Source organism: Culex quinquefasciatus, chromosome 1, assembly GCF_015732765.1.
Source record: "Culex quinquefasciatus strain JHB chromosome 1, VPISU_Cqui_1.0_pri_paternal, whole genome shotgun sequence".
Lineage (NCBI taxonomy): Eukaryota > Metazoa > Arthropoda > Insecta > Diptera > Culicidae > Culex > Culex quinquefasciatus.
Genome location: NC_051861.1, coordinates 57,042,374 through 57,066,255, shown reverse-complemented (window position 1 = coordinate 57,066,255; position 23,882 = coordinate 57,042,374). Strand labels below are relative to the sequence as shown.

At 41.6% G+C, this 23,882-nt stretch overlaps 2 protein-coding genes and 1 long non-coding RNA gene across 4 annotated transcripts; all 3 read right to left on the bottom strand.

The window, feature by feature from the left end:
* Positions 1-2,391: 2,391 nt before the first annotated feature.
* LOC119765607 lies at positions 2,392-3,996 on the bottom strand. Of its 2 annotated transcripts, none has more exons than XR_005276841.1 (3): positions 3,749-3,996; positions 2,762-3,133; positions 2,392-2,684 (listed from the first exon to the last, which is right to left on the bottom strand). It is a non-coding gene; the product is annotated as an uncharacterized LOC119765607 (long non-coding RNA). The 2 variants fall into 2 exon arrangements; XR_005276842.1 differs by having other exon boundaries at positions 2,762-2,859.
* Positions 3,997-7,976: 3,980 nt separating this feature from the next.
* Positions 7,977-9,627, bottom strand: LOC119765065. Its single transcript, XM_038248172.1, has 2 exons — positions 8,138-9,627; positions 7,977-8,075 (listed from the first exon to the last, which is right to left on the bottom strand). Exon 1 carries the CDS (start codon positions 9,623-9,625, stop codon positions 8,348-8,350), a length of 1,278 nt encoding a protein of 425 aa, XP_038104100.1. The 5' UTR covers positions 9,626-9,627; the 3' UTR covers positions 7,977-8,075; positions 8,138-8,347.
* An 8,555-nt stretch (positions 9,628-18,182) lies between these two features.
* Positions 18,183-18,975, bottom strand: LOC6053612 (ankyrin repeat domain-containing protein 17). Its single transcript, XM_001869633.2, has 2 exons — positions 18,439-18,975; positions 18,183-18,380 (listed from the first exon to the last, which is right to left on the bottom strand). Exons 1-2 carry the CDS (start codon positions 18,952-18,954, stop codon positions 18,183-18,185), a joined length of 714 nt encoding a protein of 237 aa, XP_001869668.2. The 5' UTR covers positions 18,955-18,975.
* Positions 18,976-23,882: the final 4,907 nt, after the last annotated feature.

Below are 23,882 nucleotides of genomic sequence, written 5' to 3'. Positions count from 1 at the left end.
CGGCAGTGGGCGGTAGAGAGGTGACATGACGGTAGGTTGGAAGGTCAGGGAAAAGGCGCGGAAAGAGGAGGGGAAAGACGAAGACCGTCAACCGCCAAGGACTCCTCAAGACTCGTCCAATTGCCCGGAAAGAGTCATAGCGAACAGTTGGAACGCTACAACTCCACTGTTTCGCCAAGTAGTGCACGGCCACGGCCGTGAGTGATAGTGCCAGCGGGAACCAGGAGTGTTTGAGACCGCTGAAGGACACCAGGTATGTCCACCAAACCCGCCAGTTTGCCAATCCTAACGACCCCATCCGCCTAACCAACAAATCCAACCGTCATGGCTCACCTAACCTCAACCATCACCTTCAGGACCCCTCGTACCTCACGTTAAGTGCCAGTTCGGCACCGCCTCGCAGCAACCGTGTCGAGGACACCAACCGGGAACTCGCAGCAACCATCGAGTCACCCCCAGAATCCAGTCCGCAGCCGGACGTCTACCCGCTTCGTACCTGCGCCTCATCCGGGTTTTCCGGACACCCTCGATGGTGCTCCGAAGGTCGTAGGACGCAACCAACCACGACAGAGGGCAGGACGACAAGAACCGGAACGAGTGGGACCTTGTACGACCGCAACCGGTCAAGTACGCCGCCAAGACCATATCCAGGAGGCTGCGCCGTGATACGGCGAGTGCCAGAACAACAACGAGCGGTTGCGCCGCGTAGCGGCGAGTAGCTGTAGCAACAGGAGAGGAGGAAGCGACGTCACCGGAAGCAGTGTCGGAGCACGGGGCCCCGAGAAGAAGGAAGGAAAAGAAGGTCAGATAGTTATAAGAAAGTGGGAGGACAAATAGAGAAAGTTCAACTAAGATTGTGGAGTTTTCACTGGATTCCGACGCATTTCCCAGCTTACCGCGATTCAGGACCGCAAGCATGCCGACCCTGAGGCTACATGAGGGAGTCTCGGTAGCGCTCGTGAGCCGGTGGTAACCCGACAGTTACACTTTGGCGCCCAACAAAAATTAGACTTGTAGTCTGTTTTCAAGGGTTAAGCTTGGGGGAAAATTGCTTGAAGGAACCAGTTATCGCAGGCGTCTCTGGGAAAACATCCCGCCAGCTTGAATGAATTTCCACACTTGTGTGATTGGCAATTTAATTTTACACGCTGCGATTGAACGATTTCGTTCGTCCATTGAGGGGTTCTGACGTCCAAATTTGTATGAAAAGGGCAATTGACAAAAAAAGGTCGGAGTTGACCATTAATGAGTTCATTGATTCAGTTTGCATGGAGCAATCACTTCACCTGTGTATGAATTGCGTTATCTTTCAGCGTTGGTCAAATAAAACACCCAGCAAACTAGTCATTTACTTCAAGAATAAACCTAAAACTAAAACAATACTAGAGATTTTTCCAATTTACAGCTATTTTCTGCATATTTAGGATGCATGAACAAATTTATAGGTTTTTCTAATCAATTTCTCACTTGAGAATGTGCAAATCTAGTAATTTAACAAATTTTATCGTGTTTTCACACCTACCTAGGATTTTACAATTACGATTTAGTCGTTAAAACAAGGCGGTATGCCCTAACTAGAATAACAAATTGATTTTCAGTTTAAAATCTGCTTCCGTACTTAGTTCTTTTTAAATTTTATAAAATTACAATTCAAATAACGCGACACGTGATTCTGTTGTTAGTACACGTTGATCGTAGAACACCGAACTGGTTGCATGCTGTTCAGCGGATGTTCCAGGTTCATCAGTGAAGACTTCAGCTGGATTTAGTACAGAGCAGAGCTGAAATGAGAAGATTGAGAACAAAATTCAAAAAAATGTATCATTGTGATAGTGTATTTTGTACATGTGAAAGCTAAATTTAAACAATTTTTAATGTGTGTTAGTGAACATTTGGTGCGACTAATGGAAATACCAGAATAGTTTGAAATGTTTCAATAATTTATACCCAAATCCCTGAGAACTAATTTAGTACATCCCAGTACTAGCATGAAAGATGATGAAATCAAGAACATATTGAATTTTAACCTGAACTACTGAGCAAGAATACGTACTAGAATACCAAAGAGGTGAGAATATTTTGAAATTAGTCGCAAGTTAGAAAGAAGTGTGAGTTGAGTTCCACATCACAAGCTTTTGTTTGAGTTGTGGAGACTTGTAGGAGTTTTATCAAGGAACAATTTTTACAGAAATTCTGATTCTTTTAGTTAAGAATTCCTAGATATTTCAACAAATTGGTTCAAATTGGTAAAAGGAGTTCAGCAGAAGGCTGATAAGGAAGTAGTAGGAGTTTCGTTACTTCTCTCACTTAGTGAGATGGAGAAGCTTGGTTGTTCGTAAGGCAGAGCAATCATGATACTTGGCAAAATAGTAAGTCCTGGAAATTTTTAAATGTTTGGTCCGTTTCCTGTTTGTGTACGTTTGTTTGATTCGTGAGGTCTGTTGAAGTTAATAAGTTATTTTTCGTCAGAATCTCAGTGTTATCAGGACAGTTTGTTACAAACAGTGAAATCTGGACAGCATAAATTTTGAACCAGTATCTAGGAGTTTAGTAGGAGTTTAGTAGGAGGTTTTAGTAACAAGTAGTTACGAAATTGGAAGGTGACTTACCTGACGGTGAGTTAAAGAAGTTGAAGGAGCGCGCGTTGTTGGAGTAAGGTGCGATGTTATCGGCCTAATAGTTTCCTGTAATGGAAAAATTTGGAGTGAGTGATCGGCAGCTAGTGAGTGAAGGAGATCTGGTACGATTGGCGAATAGTTACCTCTGTAAACAATTATTTTAGAGTGCTACGTCGTCCAATACTGTACATTACAGCTCCATGCTAACGTAGTTGAGTGCATCCAGGACTCCGGGTCAAAACTGCAGCAGGCAGGACCCAATTTTATGCCCAGAGTTGGCAAAAGTTGTTAATGTTGAAGTTCCGGAACAAAAAAAGTTGATGTTTGATAGAAGTTTACGCAACGAGGATTGCAAAAATCGAGTCTGGTCTCAGGTATTCGTGGAGATGGTGAGCCAGTTCTCAAAACTGAGCACGTACTGTAAACCAGCTGCATACATGGTTGTAAAAGTTCTTCAAACCGTGTATTGCGCTATAGTTGGTGAATCAGTCGTGAAGGTGTCAGGTGTTTAGTACCTGTGAAGTAGTAGAATGGCTTAATGAGCTGAATGGTGAGAAGACGTTGGCAGATATTGGAATGAGGTAGTAGTTTTCGTTTAAAGCATCGTCTAAGAACTCTATTACTCATTCTCAATCATCGCTAAGCCACGTTAGTGTTGGTGTCGACACGTGAATTGTGTCATGGTAGGAGTTTGCAAATGCGACTTTACTGTTGCTGATTTGTATGAGTGAAAATGAATGATTCAAAGAATGAACTTTTGGAATGTGAAAAAGAATGTTACAATGAATGAATGAATAGTAAATAAGTGAAATGAATGGAAGAAAAGAATGAATGAAATGAATGAGTAGAATACTTTTGCCAGCAGTTTTTCATGTTTATGTTGCTTGATTCTTGATAGAACTAATCACACCACTGTTAATAAGTCTTTAGTTGTGTGTTTAGGAAACTGAGGTATCGAGTGGCAGATGTGTGTAAAATTGGCTGGTAATGAGAATTTTACGACCATGATTTGGGTCAACTAAAGACACTTTGTCTAACATTTTACACTGTAATCAGATGATTCACCACAAATAAAAAAAAACACAATAGAATTCACTTTCCCTGAAAAGAAGATAATTCACACTACTTACCTTGAACCGCATAATATTTTCCTCATAGTCATAATAATCAACTTTCCCAAGAAAAGAACAAATCAAAAAACCCCAGGAACGACACTTGAAAATTAAACTTCGCATTGAATTCATTTGGCCAATGCTTTTTCTGCGTTTAGTTAACCAAAAATTTCTCGAAAATAAGTCAAAAAGTGTCCAAAATCCTGAAATTTTCAGAATTGAACTTTAATTGGGAAGCACCACGTTTGTTCCACAATAACACAATATCATTTGACAGCCGATGTCAGATACGCACGTACACAGATGAAATGACAGTAGAAAAGAAGTACTAGAGTGCTTAAAACAACTCTGACAACGATGAAATGTTTCATGCACAATCCGCGAATGACTTTGCTTTGTAAATAGGCATGCTCCGGAGTTCGTAGATTTTGTTTTTTTTTTATTATTGATTTGCATGATTTAATTTGTTATTTGTGCATGAGTAGCTTTGTTATTTATTTATTTATTTATTTATTAGTTTGTCTTGTAAATAGTAGTTTGTTGAATTTTAGTTTGTTCCTTTTTGGATTTTGGTGAGATTTGTGACAGTATAAATCAATGAGTTTATCGCTGGAGGCTGGAGTTGAAATATACGTTGATGGCCAGTACACAGGTTCGTCCTGCTAAACAGCGCGGAGAAGGATTTCCTTCGTTGATGCCTTATGACCCCGATAACTCAGATCACAATACTGTACAAATGTCGCATGTTTTTCATAGAATGTTGGCTGTCGGAATCAAGAAATGGGGTGTGAAATATTTCATGAGCTACAGTGTGACGCTAATTATCAGTCCTGTAGATATAATTTTGAGTTTGGAAGGTTCAGCTAGGCCGCTTTGACGTGGTTTCAACATGCAATTTTTTGTAAAAAAATATTTGTTGTGTAAAAAAAAAATCCTTGCATACAAGTATTTTTTTTTACCCGAGCTGGGGGAGAGTGTAACCGTTCGGAACCTCACTCGTGAAGGTTACCGCGATTTACGCGATTTGTTTTCCGTTTAATGTAAAAGTTGGGAAGTGTTCGCGTGTCAAGTGTTTTGTCTCCGGTAAACGACCCAGCAAGTGACGTCCACCAAGAACGCAGCCAGTAGAAGCTTCCGAAACCGACCACCAGAGGACCTCGTCGGCAGTGGGCGGTAGAGAGGTGACATGACGGTAGGTTGGAAGGTCAGGGAAAAGGCGCGGAAAGAGGAGGGGAAAGACGAAGACCGTCAACCGCCAAGGACTCCTCAAGACTCGTCCAATTGCCCGGAAAGAGTCATAGCGAACAGTTGGAACGCTACAACTCCACTGTTTCGCCAAGTAGTGCACGGCCACGGCCGTGAGTGATAGTGCCAGCGGGAACCAGGAGTGTTTGAGACTGGGAAATTGGACGCTCTATGAAGAAGTGTAGCAGTAATTGCTCAAAACAAGTTTTCATAAGTTTTTTTTTATATTAAGAGTAGTTCTCTACGATTTTGCAAATTTTTTTCACGATTTTTAACTTTTATTTTTTTTTTATTTGGATGAAACTTTGCCATGCACCATGCATTCTCTATGTCAAAAGAAGCAATTTTGCATCATTCGTTTTTCTATACAAATGTCCATACAATTCTGGGGGCTGGTCATATTAAATTTATATGCAAATGAATGAATTTCTATATCTTCACAATGGATTATCTGATCGATTTGGTGTCTTGGGCAAAGCAAAAATCCGATTTTTATGTTTTAGGGGACTAAAAAGACATCTACGGAACTTTAGTGATGGTGCAAAATCTGGTTTAGGAGATATGATTTTTGAAGAAAAAAACGAAAAAGTGGACAAAAATGGTTGAAGCAATTTTGTTAACAAAATGTACCGTTTTCAGGTTAAAGCTAATTTTAGGACTGCATTTTCAATTTATTTTGGTTTCTATTCATTTTAAAATAACACTTCTGGAATTTAAAGTACCCTAAAAATATTTTTGAAGAGCCAAGAAAAATTTGTACAACTTTCTCTCTGAAACTTTCAAATCGAGCAATTTGTTTCTAAGATACACAATTTCAAAGAAATCAAATCTATGAACTTGATTTTTTCTAAGTGTCAACCCTTTGCTGCCCATTTTTTTCGATTTTTTTTTTAATTTTTCCCTTGTCATTTTGAGCAACTTTTGTTCTACGAAAAACTTTACTTCTCTTGTTTTATGTTGTTTTTGTTTAATTTTTAGTTTTTAGATTTGCATTTATCTTGTTTAGTTGATGTTTGTTTTTTGTAGTATTTGGCCTGTTCTAGCACCTAATTTGTGATGTTTTTTACAGCCAATTTTTCATTATTTTTTTGTATGTTTTTCCTTTTTTTTTTACTCTAGAACAAACCATTATCATTTAAATTGTTAAAAAATGCTTAGAGGTATAGTCTGAGACAATAGAAAAAAAAAATACCGAAAATATTAGTGAAAAACACAGCCAAGAAAAACAATCATTTTTTAAAACATTAGTAAAGTCACATAAAACAAGTCACACGTTCTACCTAATTTTTTTCAAATTTTAAGAGTTTTTCTTTCCATTGCTTTTTAAAGGTCAAAATTTTGTAAAAAAATGATTTTGGCGAATTATTAGATCGAACCCCGTCTAGAGGTGGGGTTGGATTGTAGCTGGATAAACTGAATGTGTTCAACTGATCATAACTCGGAAACTACTGGTCCGATTTTCAATCGACTTTTCTTTGCATTCCCTATGTTAAAAGAAGCAATTTTGCATCATTTGTTTTTCCATACAAGTCTCCATACAATTTTGAGGGCTGGAATGGGTATGTAAACGTATGAAATTTTGTATCTTTGGACGGAATTTTCTGAAAATCTGAAAAATTAGATAAGAAACTTAATTTTTGGATCAAAAATTTGTAACAGACTTTTTGAGTATAAAAAATGAAAAAAGATAATTTTGAATATATTTCTATCGATTCCTTGACTTTTCTGAAGAAACGTCCTAGAAAATCGATAAAAAGTAACAAAGTTGCTACAGGAAACAAAGATATATTTCGATTTACCCCAGAAAATGTTCCGAAAAGGCACCTCTCTCATAAACAAAATTTAATAAATGATAAAATAATTAACATATTAAAAAAATACATTCAACGCCAGAAAAGCACCATAGAAATGATGAAAATATTTTGAAAATAAGATTTCAAAGAAAGTTTCACAACACGTAAAAAAAATAATCACAAAAAAATAGCTTAAGCAACATAAAAATGATAAAAAGTTGCGCCATATGTTGAAATAAAAATGTTAAATAAAACAATTTGACTACCTTTTTGAAAATAAAATTTCACTAGAGGTCATGACAAAATAAAAAAAATGAAAAAGTAGAGCAACATTTAAAAAGATCAGAGATATTTTGAAAAAAAGAACTTTACCAGCGGCGTTTTGTTAAAATAAGAACAAAATAAAATTATTTGGCTATAGGTGCTCCTCAAGCTATAAAGACTGTTCAAAACTGGTCAAACAAAGTGGGCCAACCGGCGCAAAAAAATGTTGTAGCTAGAACGTAAAACAGAATTTTTATTTTGTTATGTTATCGTACGCCAAACTTTGTTTGGCTCTTATTAAACAGTCTTTATGTTGCGTTTCCAGTAGAATCTTATTTTTAAAATATTTTTATCATTTTTTAGCTGCTTTGGGCACCGATTAATCAACTTTTTTCTCAATAATTTTACCAATTTTTTCCCCACTCATAAGGGCGCCTCCAGTAAAACTTACATATTGAGAATTTACATAAAAATGTTTACGTCATAGGGGCGCCCCCATTCCATTTTCCATATCGAGAATTGGCATGAATTTTTTAAGTCGTAGGGGCGCCTTAAGTCAATTTTTTCATATTGAGAATTTGCATGATTTTTTCTAGTCATAAGGACGCCTCCAGTCAAATTTTCATAACAAAATTTGTATGATTTTTTAGGTCGTAGTGGCGCCTCCCATTAAATTTAAATATTAAGAATTTTCATAAAAATGTTTAAGTCATAGGGGCGCCACCAGTTAAATTTTCATAATAAGAATTTGTATGATTTTTTTAAGTCATAAGGGCGCCTCAATCCAAGTTGCCAGTTCGAGAATATGCCTTTAAAGTCGTAGGGGCGTCTTCAGATATATTTTTACATTGAGAATATGTATTTAAAAAATAATTCTCAGGGGCGCTTCCAGTCAATTTTTCATATCCAGAATTTGCATGATTTTTTAAGTCGTAGTTGTTGAGAATTTTGAGTTTGATCGGCTACTCAGTCTGGGCAAAGTGAAACGCTGTTTATGCTGTGTCCGACGTTTCGGCGCTGATTGGCGCCTTCTTCAGGGGGAACTATTAATTAATAATTTATTGTTAGAAACACATATTAGAGGACTTATTACAGAAAACCATACATAGCTTGACGTTTCTTGTTAGCTGCCTTTTTTAAGGCTAACGTCATAAATTCCATCAAAAGCTGGTGGTACACTGACTAAAATTAACAAATAATGTGAGATTAGGACATTTAGGGGCACTGAATTTAACAATTAAATATCTCACACTGTCGCTATGGTCACAAATTTTGTGGCGGTTCGAGTTACTTTGTTCGGGATATGATTTGGGCATTAAGGGGTATCATTTTCATCGGGTACGCTTTGGGTCAAATTGTGCGGGCGAATTTGATGTGTGTCAGTGTGTTGGGGTCTAATAGAGTGTAACACAGAAGCGTAAGCTGTGTTCAATCCATCGACATCCACTCTGTGGTTTACTGTGTGTTGAGTGTTGAAGATGTGGCACATTTCTAAAAATGGCAGTGTGTGTGACATGAAGGTTGTGTCTACAATTTTTGTGTTATCAATTTGAAAACGGTGGCCTGTGTTTACACAATGTTCAAGCAAAGCAGTTTTGTCTCTGATGCTATCCATATCTGTCTCAGTGTTTGTGTGATCTGTAACAATTTTTTCCAATTTGTTTACATCTGATCTGTGGCCTGAAAGTCTTGTACTAAGTTTGTTCTTTGTCATTCCAATGTAACATTTGTTACAGCTATTGCAAGGAATTTTGTAAATAACATTGCTGTTTTCATGGTGGTTTTTGGGGTCTTTCACTTTGGTGTGTAGGTTGTTTACAGTGTTGGTTTGTCTAGAGGCAATGCGGATCTGGTTGTAGTCACTGCGGAACACCTTTTGGAGTCGTTCAGTCAGTTTTGGGACGTAAGGGATGGATCGATAGATGGCATCTGCTTCGGGCTGTGGCTGACTGAGGGTGGGTGGTTGGGTGGGATCCTGGTTGGTGTTAGCGACAAGAGTCGCTACGTTGGGTTGCTCGCTGGCATTCGGGAGGGTTTTACTCTGGTGCTGTTGGATTAGACGACTGATCAACGTCCTCGGGTATCCGTTGTTGTGTAGGTGTGTGTAGATGATCTGTTTTTGGTCGTTCCAGCTGCTGTGTGTGGACAAAGTGGTCACTCTGTGGATAAAGTTGTTCGCAACGTTGACTTTGTGTTTCATCTGGTGAAACGAGTTGTAGTTCAGCATTCTACCTGAGGCGATGGGTTTGGCGTACCAATCAGTGCTCAGAGTCTGGTCAGCATTGCGGATCACCTGCATGTCCAAGAACGGTAGTTTGTTGTCCTGTTCACACTCAAGAGTGAACTGTAAGCGGGCTTCATGTTTGTTGAACTCTTCTAGTACAACATCGATCTTGTCTGCTGGAACAGCAATAAACAGATCGTCCACATATTTGCGTACAATTGGTACATCGAACGGTAGCGCTTCAACAGCTTTGCCAATAACTGTCTCCAGCGAAATGTCCGCGAGGATGGGTGACAGAGGGCTCCCCATGGCCGTACCATAGATTTGATAGTAGAATTTACCCTTGTACCTGAAGTAGCTCTCTTTCATGCAGAATTCGACCATCTCCAGAAAGAGATCAAGGTCGATGTCTGTGTTGTTCCTGATAGTTTCCCATTCATAAATTATGCTGTAGGTGACGAGCTCTCTTGGTACGTTAGTAAAGAGGGAAACCACATCAAGCGAGATGATGATGTAGTTGTGTGGGAGAGTGATCTGGTTGATCTCTTGGCAGAAGGCAAAAGAACTAGTGATGTTGTACTTGCTTTCCATTGACAACTGTAGGATGTTGGCAATGTACTTGGACAGTTTGTATGTTGGTGCTGTCGTGTTGGGGATGACGGGTCTCAACGGGAGATTACTTTTATGGGCTTTTGGTTGTCCATAAATGCGGGGGCAGACTGCATTGTAGATGGTTAGACTGCGCTTTGTTTTTTCATCAATGAACTTTTGATCCTTAAGTTTCTTGACGAAGTTGTTGTTCTTGGTTTGTATGCCGTTGGTTGGATCCCTTTTCACACATGTGTATGTGTTGTCATCACTTACCAGCTCGAGACAAATGTTACATTGGAATGACAAAGAACAAACTTAGTACAAGACTTTCAGGCCACAGATCAGATGTAAACAAATTGGAAAAAATTGTTACAGATCACACAAACACTGAGACAGATATGGATAGCATCAGAGACAAAACTGCTTTGCTTGAACATTGTGTAAACACAGGCCACCGTTTTCAAATTGATAACACAAAAATTGTAGACACAACCTTCATGTCACACACACTGCCATTTTTAGAAATGTGCCACATCTTCAACACTCAACACACAGTAAACCACAGAGTGGATGTCGATGGATTGAACACAGCTTACGCTTCTGTGTTACACTCTATTAGACCCCAACACACTGACACACATCAAATTCGCCCGCACAATTTGACCCAAAGCGTACCCGATGAAAATGATACCCCTTAATGCCCAAATCATATCCCGAACAAAGTAACTCGAACCGCCACAAAATTTGTGACCATAGCGACAGTGTGAGATATTTAATTGTTAAATTCAGTGCCCCTAAATGTCCTAATCTCACATTATTTGTTAATTTTAGTCAGTGTACCACCAGCTTTTGATGGAATTTATGACGTTAGCCTTAAAAAAGGCAGCTAACAAGAAACGTCAAGCTATGTATGGTTTTCTGTAATAAGTCCTCTAATATGTGTTTCTAACAATAAATTATTAATTAATAGTTCCCCTGAAGAAGGCGCCAATCAGCGCCGAAACGTCGGACACAGCATAAACAGCGTTTCACTTTGCCCAGACTGAGTAGCCGATCAAACTCAAAATAATAACAACAGTCGAACTCTCATCAATTATAAGTTGTTGAGAATATGTTTAAAAAAATAGATCGTAGGGGCGCCTCCAGTTAAATTTTCATATTGAGAATTTTCATAAAAATGTTTCATTCATAGTCATAGGTCAAATTTTCATAATAAGAATTTGTATGATTTTTTTTTAGTCATAAGGGCGCCTCCAGTAAAATTTTCATAATACACTTTGTATGATTTTTTTAAAGTCGAAGTGGTGCCTCCAATCAATTTTTCATATCGAGAATTTGCATGGTTTTTTAAAGTCGTAATGGAGCCTCCAATTAAATTTTCATATTGAGAATTGTCATAAAAATGTTTAAGTCATGAAGGCGCCTCCAGTCAATTTTGATAATAAGAAATTTTATGAATTTTTTAAAGTCGTAGGTTTCGCATCCATTAAATTTTTCATAGCGAAATTTTTCATCATTTTTTAAGTCGTAGGGGCACCTCCTGTCAAATTTTAATATAGAAAATTTGTTTTAAAAATTAAGTCGTAAGGGTGGCACCAGTTAAATCTTCATAATAACAATTTTTATATTTTTTTAAGTCATAAGGGCGCTTCAATCCAAGTTGCAATATCGACCATATGCCTTTAAAGTCGTAGGGGCGTCTTCAGTCATATTTTTACATTGGGAATTTGGATTTAAAAAAAAATGATTCGTAGGGGCGCTTCCAGTCAATTTTTCATATCCAGAATTTGCATGATTTTTTTTAAGTCATAGGGGCGCCTCCAGTAAAATTTTTAATGTTGAGAATATGTTTAAAAAAAATTAGGTCGTAGGGGCGCCTCCAGTTAAATTTTCATATTGAGAATTTTTATAAAAATGTTTCATTCATAGTCATAGGTCAAATTTTCATAATAAGAATTTGTATGATTTTTTTAAGTCATAAGAGCGCCTCCAGTCAAATTTTCATTATAAAATTTGTATGATTTTTAAGTCATAGGGCGCCTCCAGTCAAATTTTTATGTGGCATATTCGTATTGAAAAATTTAGCCTTAGGGGCGCCTCCAGTTAAATTTCCTAATTTTCATAAAAATGTTTTAGTCATAGGGGCGCCTCCAGTCAAATTTTTCATATCGAGAATTTGCATGATTTTTTAAGTTATAAGGGTGCCTCCAGTCAAATTTTCATAACAAAATTTGCATGATTTTTTTAAAGTCGTAGGGGCGCCTCTATTTAATTTTTCATATCGAGAATTTGCATGATTTTTTTAAGAAAAAAAATAAGTCTTAGGGGCGCCTCCAGTTAAATTTTCATAATTTTCATGAAAATGTTTTAGTTAATGGGGACGCCTCCAGTCAAATTTATCATATCGAAAATTTGCATGATTTTTTAAAGGTCATGTGGGATCCTCCAGTCAAATTTTCATATTGCATATTCGTATTGAAAAAAAAATAAGTCTTAGGGGCGCCTCCAGTCAAATTTTTCATATTGAGAATTTGCATGATTTTTTTAAGTCATAAGGGCGCCTCCAGTCAAATTTTCATAATAAGAATTTGTATGATTTTTTTAAGTCATAAGAGCGCCTCCAGTCAAATTTTCATTATAAAATTTGTATGTTTTTTTTAAGTCGTAGGGGCGCCTCTAGTCAAATTTTTATATTGCATATTCGTATTGAAAAAAAAATTAAGTCATAGGCGCGTGTCCAGTTAAATTTTCCTAATTCTCATAAAAATGTTTTAGTCAAATTTTTCATATTGAGAATTTGCATGATTTTTTTAAGTCATAAGGGCGCTTCCAGTCAAATTTTCATTATAAAATTTGTATGATTTTTTTTAAGTCGTAGGGGCGCCTCCATTCATTTTCATATCAAGAACATGTAAAGTAAAAAAGTAAATCTTTCCCAGGTCGCCTCCCTAAGGTGTCGTGATAAGGTCCAGTTTGTGACGATACACTACCTTCCCTTTACTAAGCAATCGATTCCAGAAGGGAAAAGATCACCAGTTGTGTTGGTCCGAGCCGGGATTTGAACCCCGATCTACCGCTTACGAGGCGGAAGCGTTACCACTGGGCTACGTGGCTCGGTCAAGAACATGCATGATTTTATTAAGTCGTAGGGGCGCCTCCAGTCAAATTTTTATATTGCATATTCGTATTGAAAAAAATTAAGTCTTAGGAGCGCCTCCAGTTAAATTTTCATAATTTTCATAAAAATGTTTTAGTCATAGGGGCGCCTCCAGTCAAATTTTTCATATCGAGAATTTTCATGTTTTTTTCAAGTCATAAGGGCGCCTTCAGTCAATTTTTATAATAAAATTAATATGATTTTTTTAAAGTCGCAGGGGCGCCTCCATTCAATTTTTCATATCGAGAATTTGCATGATTTGTTTAAGACGTAGGGGCGCCTTCAGTCAAATTTTTATATTGCATATCTGTATTAAAAAAAATAAGTCTTAGGGGGCGCCTCCAGTCAAATTTTTCATATCGATTTGAAAAAAAAAATCTCTTTGGCATTTTAGCAACATAGCTAAAAAAAATCGGCCCTTCGGGCCGAGGGGCGCATGGGGTGTAACTAACTTAATTTGCCAGGGGGGGGGTTAAACCCCTAAAACCCCCCCCTTGTACACGGCCCTGTCTTCAGCAGCTCGTATCTGTCCGTACACGTGGCGATTTCGTCCTCTGGAGGTCCTATCACGTAACGAAGTCCGATCTCCGCCTCGCCAGACTGCTCCTGTGCCACCCTGTTCTTCAGCATCTCACGTCGTTGATCATTTGTGAGATGTTGGTTCAAAATGACTTTTTAGCTTTCAGTTCATTCAAAACTTCATCATCGGCTAAGTTTTCCACTCTCATGCGATGATACCACCTACCCAAAAGCGTACAGGCTTCATCAAAAGTGAATGAATCCGCCATGATTTCAATGAATGAATGACAAATTAAAATTTTTGTTTCACGATAATACAAATGTGAAAATAATTCGTGTAGGCATGCACAATTATTAATAAATGCTACCTAAATAAATATTGGTGTGAATAAATAAATAAATAACATTGAAGAATAAATAAGCGACAAATGAAGCGATCATGCAAATAAATTAACAACAAAATTGAACAAATAATTCAAGATCAATACAAAACGACTAAATTTGACTTGAAAAATCACAAAATTGAACTATTTTCAGTACGGTCGAGAAACTAATTCTTACGGACTGTTACTGATTCATGTTCACACTTCACGAATGAAACAGAAAGCATAATTTGAGGTTTTTATCATCATGTACGACAGAGTTTGCTTGGGAGATCATGTTGTTGACTTTCTGCCTCGTAGGTTTCATCTGCTGACCTTGATTTTTATTGAAATAAATTTACATTTATTGAAATTCTCCGGGAGACCGTCAAAAGGAATTTTCTTCTGGTCTATGGAAGAAAATTACTTTTTTGAAAAATTTTGCGTTAGGCGCCAATTGATAGTTATTAACTATTCTGGGGTTAGATATGAGATGAGCACATGGAGTCCCTTAGGGGGATTGTTCCATAGGGCGGCACGTGTCTTCCGGAGATTTCTACACAAACTACAAATTTTCACTTTACACTTACCAGGGAATCAGCACATTGACAGGGGAAATACTACAAGACTTTGGTTCGATAACTTAAGGAAAGACGACACAACTTGAAGTAGATTTAGACCAGACATATTTATTCAGGGATTTACACGGGGTCATTCCAGAAGGGAAAGAGACAAAAGGAGAGGGTTTTGTGGTTAAATACTTGCACAAATTTTATTTAAATTCTTCCTCAGCATGGTGAAGGCTAAGGGATCGTTGCGGCCGTTGCTGCTGCTGTTGAAACTGCTACTGCTGTTGGTGCTGCTCTCCTGCTACCTCGAACCGGGTTGGGTCACCGCCAGTGTCTCTGGTTCTTCGCCGCCGCGACGGTGTCGTTCGACGCACCGCCGGAGACGGATAGCTTCACCCTGCAGGGCCACTGGTTCACACACTTGACGAGCGAACACGATAGTTTTGGGGGTAGCAGGCCATATGTGTAACGGATGGCGGTCGTTCCGATGTCCGGAGAGTGGTTCACACGCGCGCGCACTGTCTTCTGTGGTCAAGTCCGAGCGAGGACACACCAGTTCACGAGCGGGGGGAGGTCAGATTTTACTTACGCCACACTCATGCAATTTGTACCGCAGTACATCTTGCGCCCCGCTCTGACCACACTTTCTTCATGCATGCTAAAGTTCACCACGCTCGCTCGGACAGGTCGTACGTTTTGGCCACGGAAGGTAGCTCGGCTAGGGATCGACTTTTCACGTGGGTGTGTCTTCAGCACTAGATCACCCTTAACCGTTCGTGGTGCACTTCACAATGACCCGTACTATTAGTTCGTAAGCTAAATTTTAATTCGTATGGCGTTTCACTGTTTTTTAACTGTACTAGCTCGTAAGTTTTAAACGTTTTTAGATTTTTTTAAAAATCCGCGGAACTTCACCCGTTCATGTGTTGATGGATGAATCGGGTGGCTACCTGGTCTTCACTCTCCGGACGGGTATGGTTTTGGTCTTGCGACTAGAGAGCGAGATGAGGGCGTTCAAGGCTTTTATAGCTTTTTGCCGAACGCCAATCCCGCGTGTTCGGGCTAAACGTCCGGTTCCCCTTGATGACACTGACAGCTGGCGATGACAGACTGGCGATGACCGATGACAACAGTAGAAGCTCGAACATCACAGCGATCACAATGTTTGGGTTGGTGTCTTGGTTTAAATGAATGTCGACTCAGATGATAGGGTTGGGTATCGAATTTAATTGAATAATAAATGTAGGTATTTTTGTAATTGCAAGCAATAAATAAGTGAAAAGATAAACTAATAGGAATAAATAAATAAATAACACCAAAAGACACCAACCATTCAGCTATTGAGTATTTATTCAACAAAGTTTCGAACATGTAAACACGGAGAAACACGTTCAATAAATACACAGACATTTACTGACAATTTTGACTAACTTTATTTACATTTTTTTTCATTTCTACTCAAGTTGTGTAATGGTAAAGTGTAAAGATGATTGTGACCAAGATAAACTGGTTACAAAGTCCCGGGTGGACTCTTCACGGCGGCTAAGTCCCGGCGGACTCTTCACAGCGGCTAAGTCCCGGCGGACTCTTCACAGCGGCTAAGTCCCGGCGGACTGCGGCCTCCACCGCTAAGTCCGGCTGGACTGGGGCCTCTGCTACTGGTGGCTGCTGGCGGGTCTGGCTGGTCAGGGGCGTCTTCTGGAACTGGAACTGGACTGGAGTTGAGCTGGCTGGAACTGACTGGAACTAATTCTGGAACTAACTGCCCTCCTCAAGAATTTTGGGGTTTTTATAGTCAGTCCCCGAAAACTCTACTAAATTTTGTTCTACTAAAAGTGGTCCGTTTCGATGAGAAGCATCGATGAACCTCATGAATTAAATTATGCAGACCTCTGCAATTCTTCATGACTTTCCGTATGGTGTAGTGAAAAACGAAACTAAAAAACGAAACTATTGGCACTACGCCCCCCGGGGCATGGCCTTCCTCTAACGTGGGATTTCTGCTCCAGCGCCTCTGACGAGACAGGAGAAACCGGGACCGACGTTTTACTTCACCATCCGATAGAAGCTCAGTGGATAAGGCGGGAATCGAACCCGCGTCTCATAGCATCATCGGGATCGGCAGCCGAAGCCGCTACCCCTGCGCCACGAGACCCACAATGGTGTATGGTGTATGGTGTAGTGAGTACACCTCAAAATCGGAAGTCATGGGTTCGAACCATTGTCGTGAAACTTTAAATTATGTTATTGGAATATCAAAATTATGTTCCTAAAACATTCTCAAAATTGTTGGTCAATAATGAGAAGGTCGAATTCTCCATTGAACAAACATGCTAATGAATTTGGTTAAGCCACACCCTCAATTTCCCCTGTGTAATAACATCGCACATTCATAATTGAAAGCTTAACCATTTTTTTAATTGCCTAACAATTGGCGAAATTTAATAAAGGGCTTTTCAGGTGAGGATGACTCATGATCCACACCTGTACATAAGCTTTATTATTTGTCGCGCAACGCGAGTCGACGGGTAAAATTATTTATGCTTGCGTAAGCGCGCATGGTCAGAACTGTGGTGAGGTTCGAAAAATGGACAAATTTAATGATTTAAATTTGAGGTCGCTGCAACTCTTTCACTATTGCGCTGTGATTTAGGAAATTTAACTAATTTACTAAATTTTCCCCTCCACTCCGTGTGTTCAAAACCAGGTTTTAGAACAGTTGATCCTTTTTCGATAGACTTTATGCTGGGCGGGTATCTTCGCAGGTGTTTCAAGGTGAAACCAACGGGTCCTGTAGAGGATCAGGTAAGGCATGGGGAGAGTCATAACCGGGTACTCGAGGGAGTAATCTTGTTCGCACGTGGTTTAAGGATTTTGGGTCAACCAACTCCATACCTGACTCCATAGTTGAACAAATAGGGGTTTGGTTCGTTCTCTTTCCCACTCGGTTATTTGGACAATATCACTTGCATCGACACGGAGTCGAACACAATTCTCGTACTTAAACGACAACTCGCGATCTCACTTTTGTTGGCTTCTGTGTGCGTCCGCGGTCCAATTGGGAAAGATCGTTTTAACCTAGACCTTGACTCAGCCCCGATCCTCTCAGCGTTCTATCGACCTTCTCTCGCTCGATCTTGATCCACTGAACCTCAATTTCGCCTGTGCCCTTGCAGCATATTGTGTAAAGTGTATTGTGTAGTTTAAAGTGTCCGTTTTGTCACTCGGTAGTGGGGTTTAGTTAACTAATTTGAGTTACTAAATAATTATATAAAACAAGAAACATAATATGACAAATCTTAACAAGAAACAAAGCGCATGCCTAACCTAACAATTTATACAAATATAACAAATAAAGACTAAATTCACTTTCGGACAAATCAAACGCAAAGCTAGTTCTGCTTAGGCTTATAGGGCGAAGTGCTAGAACGGTAACACGTTCCTGGTCACGGGTGAAGGTGATGCGATCGACGTACGATTTTGTGGATAAGCGTGTGGAGTTGATCTTCGAAGCGGGGTGCGAGTTGGCGTCGGGTTCGTCGCGTCGCTCGGCCGAGCCGCTGTTGAACTTGACGTTTGTGCGAGTTGCGTTCCGGATCAGCTCCACGTGGAAGGTCGTCCGGCTCGAGTCCTTCAAACTTCGTTGATGTTCTCAGCGTATGGAACATGTCCCTCTCGCTCTGATTTTAAGCACCTTTCACAACTTCGGAAAAATTGCCACACACTGCTCACGAGCGCCCGGCCACCAGGAACGGCGTGTGCTGAAGTAACGCCAACACGACCTTGAACCACGCGGACCGAATGGCCGGAGTTTCGTTGGCAGGTCCTTGTTTGTCGAACGATTCTTCGGGGACTTTGCTCAGGTGAAAGCGTATACGCGCAGGCTGCCGATTAAGCACGTTCTGGTACTTTTTTTCGCACTGGATCTAAACGGGGGAAAAGATTGAGATTATTTCATTTAATGGTTGTTCTTCCTCAACTTACTTCGGCTTCGCCTTCGACTAGTTTGCGCTGCTGTTCGCGCTTTTCAGCCTTTCTACGCTTCTTCCGTTTGTAGTTCACCATCCACTTGACGACCTTGGTGTGGCCCTTACGGAACGTTGCCATTAGGCTGGACACTTTGCGATTGTCTTGGGAATCGATGTCGGCTCCTGCGTTGCACAGAACCTCCACGACCGCCAGGTGGCCTCCGTTGGCAGCGAGCCAAAGTGGAGATTTGCCCTTTTTGTTCTTGACCTCAACGGCCGCCGCGAGCTTGAGAGGTGAAATTCCCAGCTTGCTGCCCGTTTGAGAGTTGATTTCAGCGCCATGACTCAGCAGAAGCTTGATGTTTTTCACGTAACCTCCGCTGGTGGCCACACTGAGTGGCGTGTAGTCGGGTACGTTACGGTTTTCACGGTTGGCGTTCATGATCAGCAGCAACTCCACCACTTGATAACGTCCTCCGGAACAGGCCAGCGACAGTGGAGTGTCCTTGGTGCGTTCGGACTGGGCCTCCATTTTCGCTTTATGTCGGTACCGCGACTGATAAGCAACTCCACCAGTTCTTCGTTACCACCGGCACAGGCCTGCGGAAACGCGGTATCGTGGTTGGAATCGGTCTCCGAGTCCACGTCAATTTGACGCTCCTGGACGACGTTTCCAGCCAGGGTATTGAATGGGTGCCGGAGCGGGATTAGCCTCAAACTGGTATCCTCCAGGAACGGCGGCCGCTGCAGCTGCACTTTGTTGACCTGCAGGCGCCTGTCGTACTCCGGCCAGCCGGTTCTTCTCCTTGCGTTACTTCGTGGGCATTCCGGACGCGTCAACCGGAATCAACATCGGCGGACCTCCCGTTTGGTGCTGCTGCGTCCACGTTGAACACAAACTTGGGTTGCTACTGCTAGCTTCCGCCCGCAGCCGTTACTTGGCCAACTGCGCCGGGTGCGTGGTGGCCTTGTTAGGGAGAAATAATTGGTGAGAGATTATCCTCGACTTTTTTTTTTTTTTGAAAAGAAAGTAACGCACCTGCAGCTGAAACTGATCCAGCGAGATCTGCAGGTTTGGGTCGATCGTATTCAGCTGGCCAGCCTGTCCGGCTGAGGCTGAAGAAGCCACACTGCTTGGCGTTAATTTTAATGAAAGATCCGGAAAATGACGGATTTATTCCGGGCAAAACAAAACGTTGCGCAAGCAAAAGCAAAATCCAACTGTCAAACGCGATGAAGGAAGGAACCCCGCTATTGAAACAAAGTTAAAGAAGAAGAGAGCAGCTCGATAGGGAGGTTCACACATACATTGAAATAAGTTTTAATTGTGTTGGTAATTTTTACGAAATTTGAACGTTCGATGTTCACAGGTATGAACATCGGATGGTCAAAGCCGAATGCGCATCCGATGTTCACCGGAATATGTTTGCGTGTAGGTTATACCGAAAAGATATTAAAAAGGTTTGGAATGTCCGAATGCAACCCCATTGGTACACCCCTGAATCCGAACGTTCAATGGCGAGAGACAACGGATGATGAATCAACCACTCATCCCTTCAAAGAGCTTCTAGGATGCCTGCAGTACCTTGCAATTCCCTCTCGGCCTGACATCTGTGCTGCGGTCAAGGGGGTTGACACATCGAATATTTTTATTCGAATCATTCCGTTCATTCCAGAATTATTCCAGAATAATGGTGGAATGATTCTTTTTTTCCAAAATTATTGCTAATTTAATTTTTGCGTGTTAGCGCTGATCTTCTGTCAAACTGCGAAAAAAAAGTAAACATGCTACTTAAATCAAATCGTATGTCGCTGAATAAATTAATTGTCCGCAAAAGTTCAAGGCAAAATCCCGCCGAAATCTACTACAACTGACCGAGGTAGATAACCTGGAACCGGAAGCTGTCAGAATCACGCACCCAGTGGTGCTGCTGAGCATGGAGGCCCACAATAACCGGACGGGGGAGATGGACAACCGCATCGGTGCTGCTCGGCTGCTAGCGGATCTAGGATGCGCTGGATATTTCTTCCTCGACTACGACTACCTGGAGATTTTGTACAGCATGGTAAAGAAGGCATGAAGGCTGCTGAGGAAGGCAAGAAGAATCTGGCCGCTGCCCCAAGACCGAACTAACCAAGAAGGGTTCTGCTTCAATAAGGGAACAGCGGAAAAGGCTGCTGATGCCGACGCCAAGACCAAGAAGTCTGCGGTCATCGCCATGAAACCAACCCCGGTGCAACTGGAGCTGCTGCTGCCAAGAATAAGGGCGCGGCCGGAACGAAGAAGGCTGCCATGGAGAAGCCTAACCAACAAGAAGGTCCACGCCACCAGGGGGGGGGGGGGGGGGGGTTAGGGCGCCAATAAGAACTGTACGGCGTCAAAGTGTACAATTCACCAGTGTTGTGGCCGGATGTGCAAGAACATACGTGCGGCTGGCGCGCGACTGCGACGAAGGTCTTTGCAGTTTTTTTTTCCTTTTTTAACAAGTTGGATGGTTTTAACAAAGATTTCTCTTTCAGGACATGAACAAAACATCTCCGGCACGTCCGAAGTCACCTCCTCTGTCGAAGGAACAACAATCTTTATACAATCCGGGTCTTTGCATTAACCGCTGGAGGATCAGGCCTCGCCAACAAGATGGCTCTTCTGACGGAGAACCCACCATGCAGCAGGCCGCCCAGATAACCAGGAAGAGTCCAAAAACCGCCCAGTCGTAACCCCCCTCCCCACGACGTGGCCAACCCGGAAATCTGGAATCGGTACATGTCGTATAAGCCGACCGACCTCTACATCGAACCAACGAAGCACCGAACGGAGGATTGGCTATCGGGAAACACGGGCAATGACCGGCTGGAATATCTGAGCCAGTGGACGACCCGAGGAAGGCGGCAAGGCTCAGTTCAATGCGCTGATCAAAACTTCGAAGTGCAGAACAAAAATTGTTAACTGCCGGACGGCGACCGGCAATGCCAAGTGTTCTACGATCCGAAGCTGGGACGAGCACGCGACGGAATGTTCGCAGAAACACAAGCTGGATAAACTCGAGCGTGAGCTGACCTCAAGAACTGGGAACCTGTGCCCACCTACACGGGTCAACTTTCGACGAAGATGCACAAAGAAGCTCTGGAGTTATGTGGATGTACATCCTCGATGGTATCAGACTTGGCACATTTGGAAACGTCTCCCAGCATTTCCAGGCTTGCTGGCCTGGACCCAAAAAGTATTGAGAATTGTAATAATGCACTGATGTGAAAAACAACGTTCTGCGTCTAGGGGTTGGACAGAGTCGATGGTTTTATTATTCGTCAATCTATTGACGGCGGTTTTGATATTTTCGTCAATAGATCAACGAATAGTTGAGCTAGCGTTTCCACCCAGTATTATTAATCTCGGTCCAATTTGACATCTTATAAACAATAACATGTACTTGTCTGAGTCGTGCATTTCATTTTCAAAAAAGTTTGCGCAAAACGGAGTTTAACACAGACACTGGGACACGGATATCCGGAATCTACGAAACCTTCGTATGACCCTTCTGCCTGAGCCGCCCAACGAGAAAAAAACAGAATCAAATGAAGTGGACGAGGATTTGGTAAAAGTATCCAGAACGGTCCACACTCCACAATCATGCTATTTGAGTTGTGTGGTGCCCTAAGACGTTAACGGCACGGAAGCTCAACAACGAAGCCAACAACTTCTTTCAGAATTGGTTGTATTGGCCTCCATCTGCCCTTGAAGCATAAGGTGTCAAAGTTTTTCCAGCATCCCTGGACTTTTGCTGTGGATTCCGTGGAACCGTCTTCAGCACGCCGGTCGCACAGCACTACATACACATAAAGATTGCTCACAATCTTTGGAAGCTCATCTTTCCCAAGTCAACCAGGGAAGTTCATCCATGACGACTTCCGGCGTGCCTACGGCTTACGAGGTTATGGCTATGGCGAGATTATGGCATTGTTAGCGTTCTTGCCAAGGTGTCTAAGGCATGCTACAGGACGAAACGTACCCCTCCTCTCCCTTTTTTCGGTGGTATATGAATAAAAAGCGGAAACAGTAGTATATTTACAAACAATGGCAAATTGAAGAGTTATGAAAAGATTTAACACAAAGAGTTTGAGATCTTCGTCGGCTTGATTCCCGTGAACCGTTTGTAGGTCTGGTTGAAAAAGTTCAGCAACTGAGATGACATGGATTTAGCACCTCCACCTTCGCGCTTGAAGTGCTCGAGTTGGGAGCACAGTGCCGGATCAAAGTAAATCTTGCTGTTGGTTCCCGGAATCATCCGACCGCTACATTGGGATTGCGTTTGGTACTGGGGCTGTAACCGCTCTGGATCAAATCACATTACGTAGTGGTCGGAAAAGGCCATCCGACCGTCGTTGTCGATGTTTCAAACGGTGTGACGGTGTCCGGCAGTTGGTTGATCTGGTTCACCACACTATGTTCCTCGATTTGGAACCAATTTGGGGGGAGGTCGTCACTTTCCATGGCGGGGGGATTTGAAGCGGATTTCGAACGTTTCCAGACTGTCGTCGTCGTCGTCGAACAGCGCCAATCGGTGTACTTATCGTCAAAGTATTTGCTACTTGTCCAAGGTCGCTGGCTCGAGACTATCTCTGGGGAAGCGATTCTTGGTCGTTTCGCTAGCTGTGAGGAAGTTGACGGAGTTTGGGAGGTTCTCTTCTCTGCTCGTATTTTGCTTCGGGTCTCGATTAAGTCGGCAAGCAGGAGGATGCTATCTGCGGGGTAAAGTCAATTGAAGCATTGTAGATAAACTTAATCAAGCTTTCGAATACCATTTTGTTGAACTCGATCTCGCCAGTAGGGTGCATTTTCAACACCAAGATGATCTGGCCATTTGGAATCTGAGCCGTCGATTCTGATAGAACTATTTGCCGGGGAAGAAACGTAAACAAAACAACTTTATTGCGTGTCTTCAAATATGGTTTCTCTTTAGAAAATCTGTCTCCTTAAATACGGACTGTTTTTCGTGTTTGTCAAAACACACTCGCAAGAGGACACATCTAGGCCGGAGTCGGTGGACGTTGCAGATCTAGACTCGGAACGAGAACTCTTGCAAATGTCTAATGGCTGCAGGATCGCGATCTAATGGTGGTTCGATCTGCAACCGATCAGATACCACACGTCCAAGAACCATCTCATTTTCCAAACTGCACTCTTGCAGCGGAGGAAGAGGAAACACACCTTGACTTGACTTTCTCTGCATCGTCACCACCTTCCCTGGCCACCGATTCCACGGGTATTGTTCGGTTTTCTGGAACGACGTCGTAACCGGTGAAATTTGTTTTGTTTTGATTTGATTTCAACTGACATTTCAACTCAACAAGGTTTTTAAAGGCATGGTGGGATTTCGTAAATATATTGACGAAATGTCGATATACTGACCAATTATTTTAATGCGTTAATAATGTATTGACCGATCTGTCCGACCCCTAGTC

Bases quoted from the DNA above. Each gene is read 5' to 3' on its own strand.
- LOC119765065 (XM_038248172.1), bottom strand. From the start codon at position 9,625: ATGAAAGAGAGCTACTTCAGGTACAAGGGTAAATTCTACTATCAAATC.
- LOC6053612 (XM_001869633.2), bottom strand. From the start codon at position 18,954: ATGGAGGCCCAGTCCGAACGCACCAAGGACACTCCACTGTCGCTGGCC. The intron at 18,381-18,438 runs GTAAGTTGAGGA...TCCCCCGTTTAG, and splicing joins TAGTCGAAGGCGAAGCCGAA to ATCCAGTGCGAAAAAAAGTA.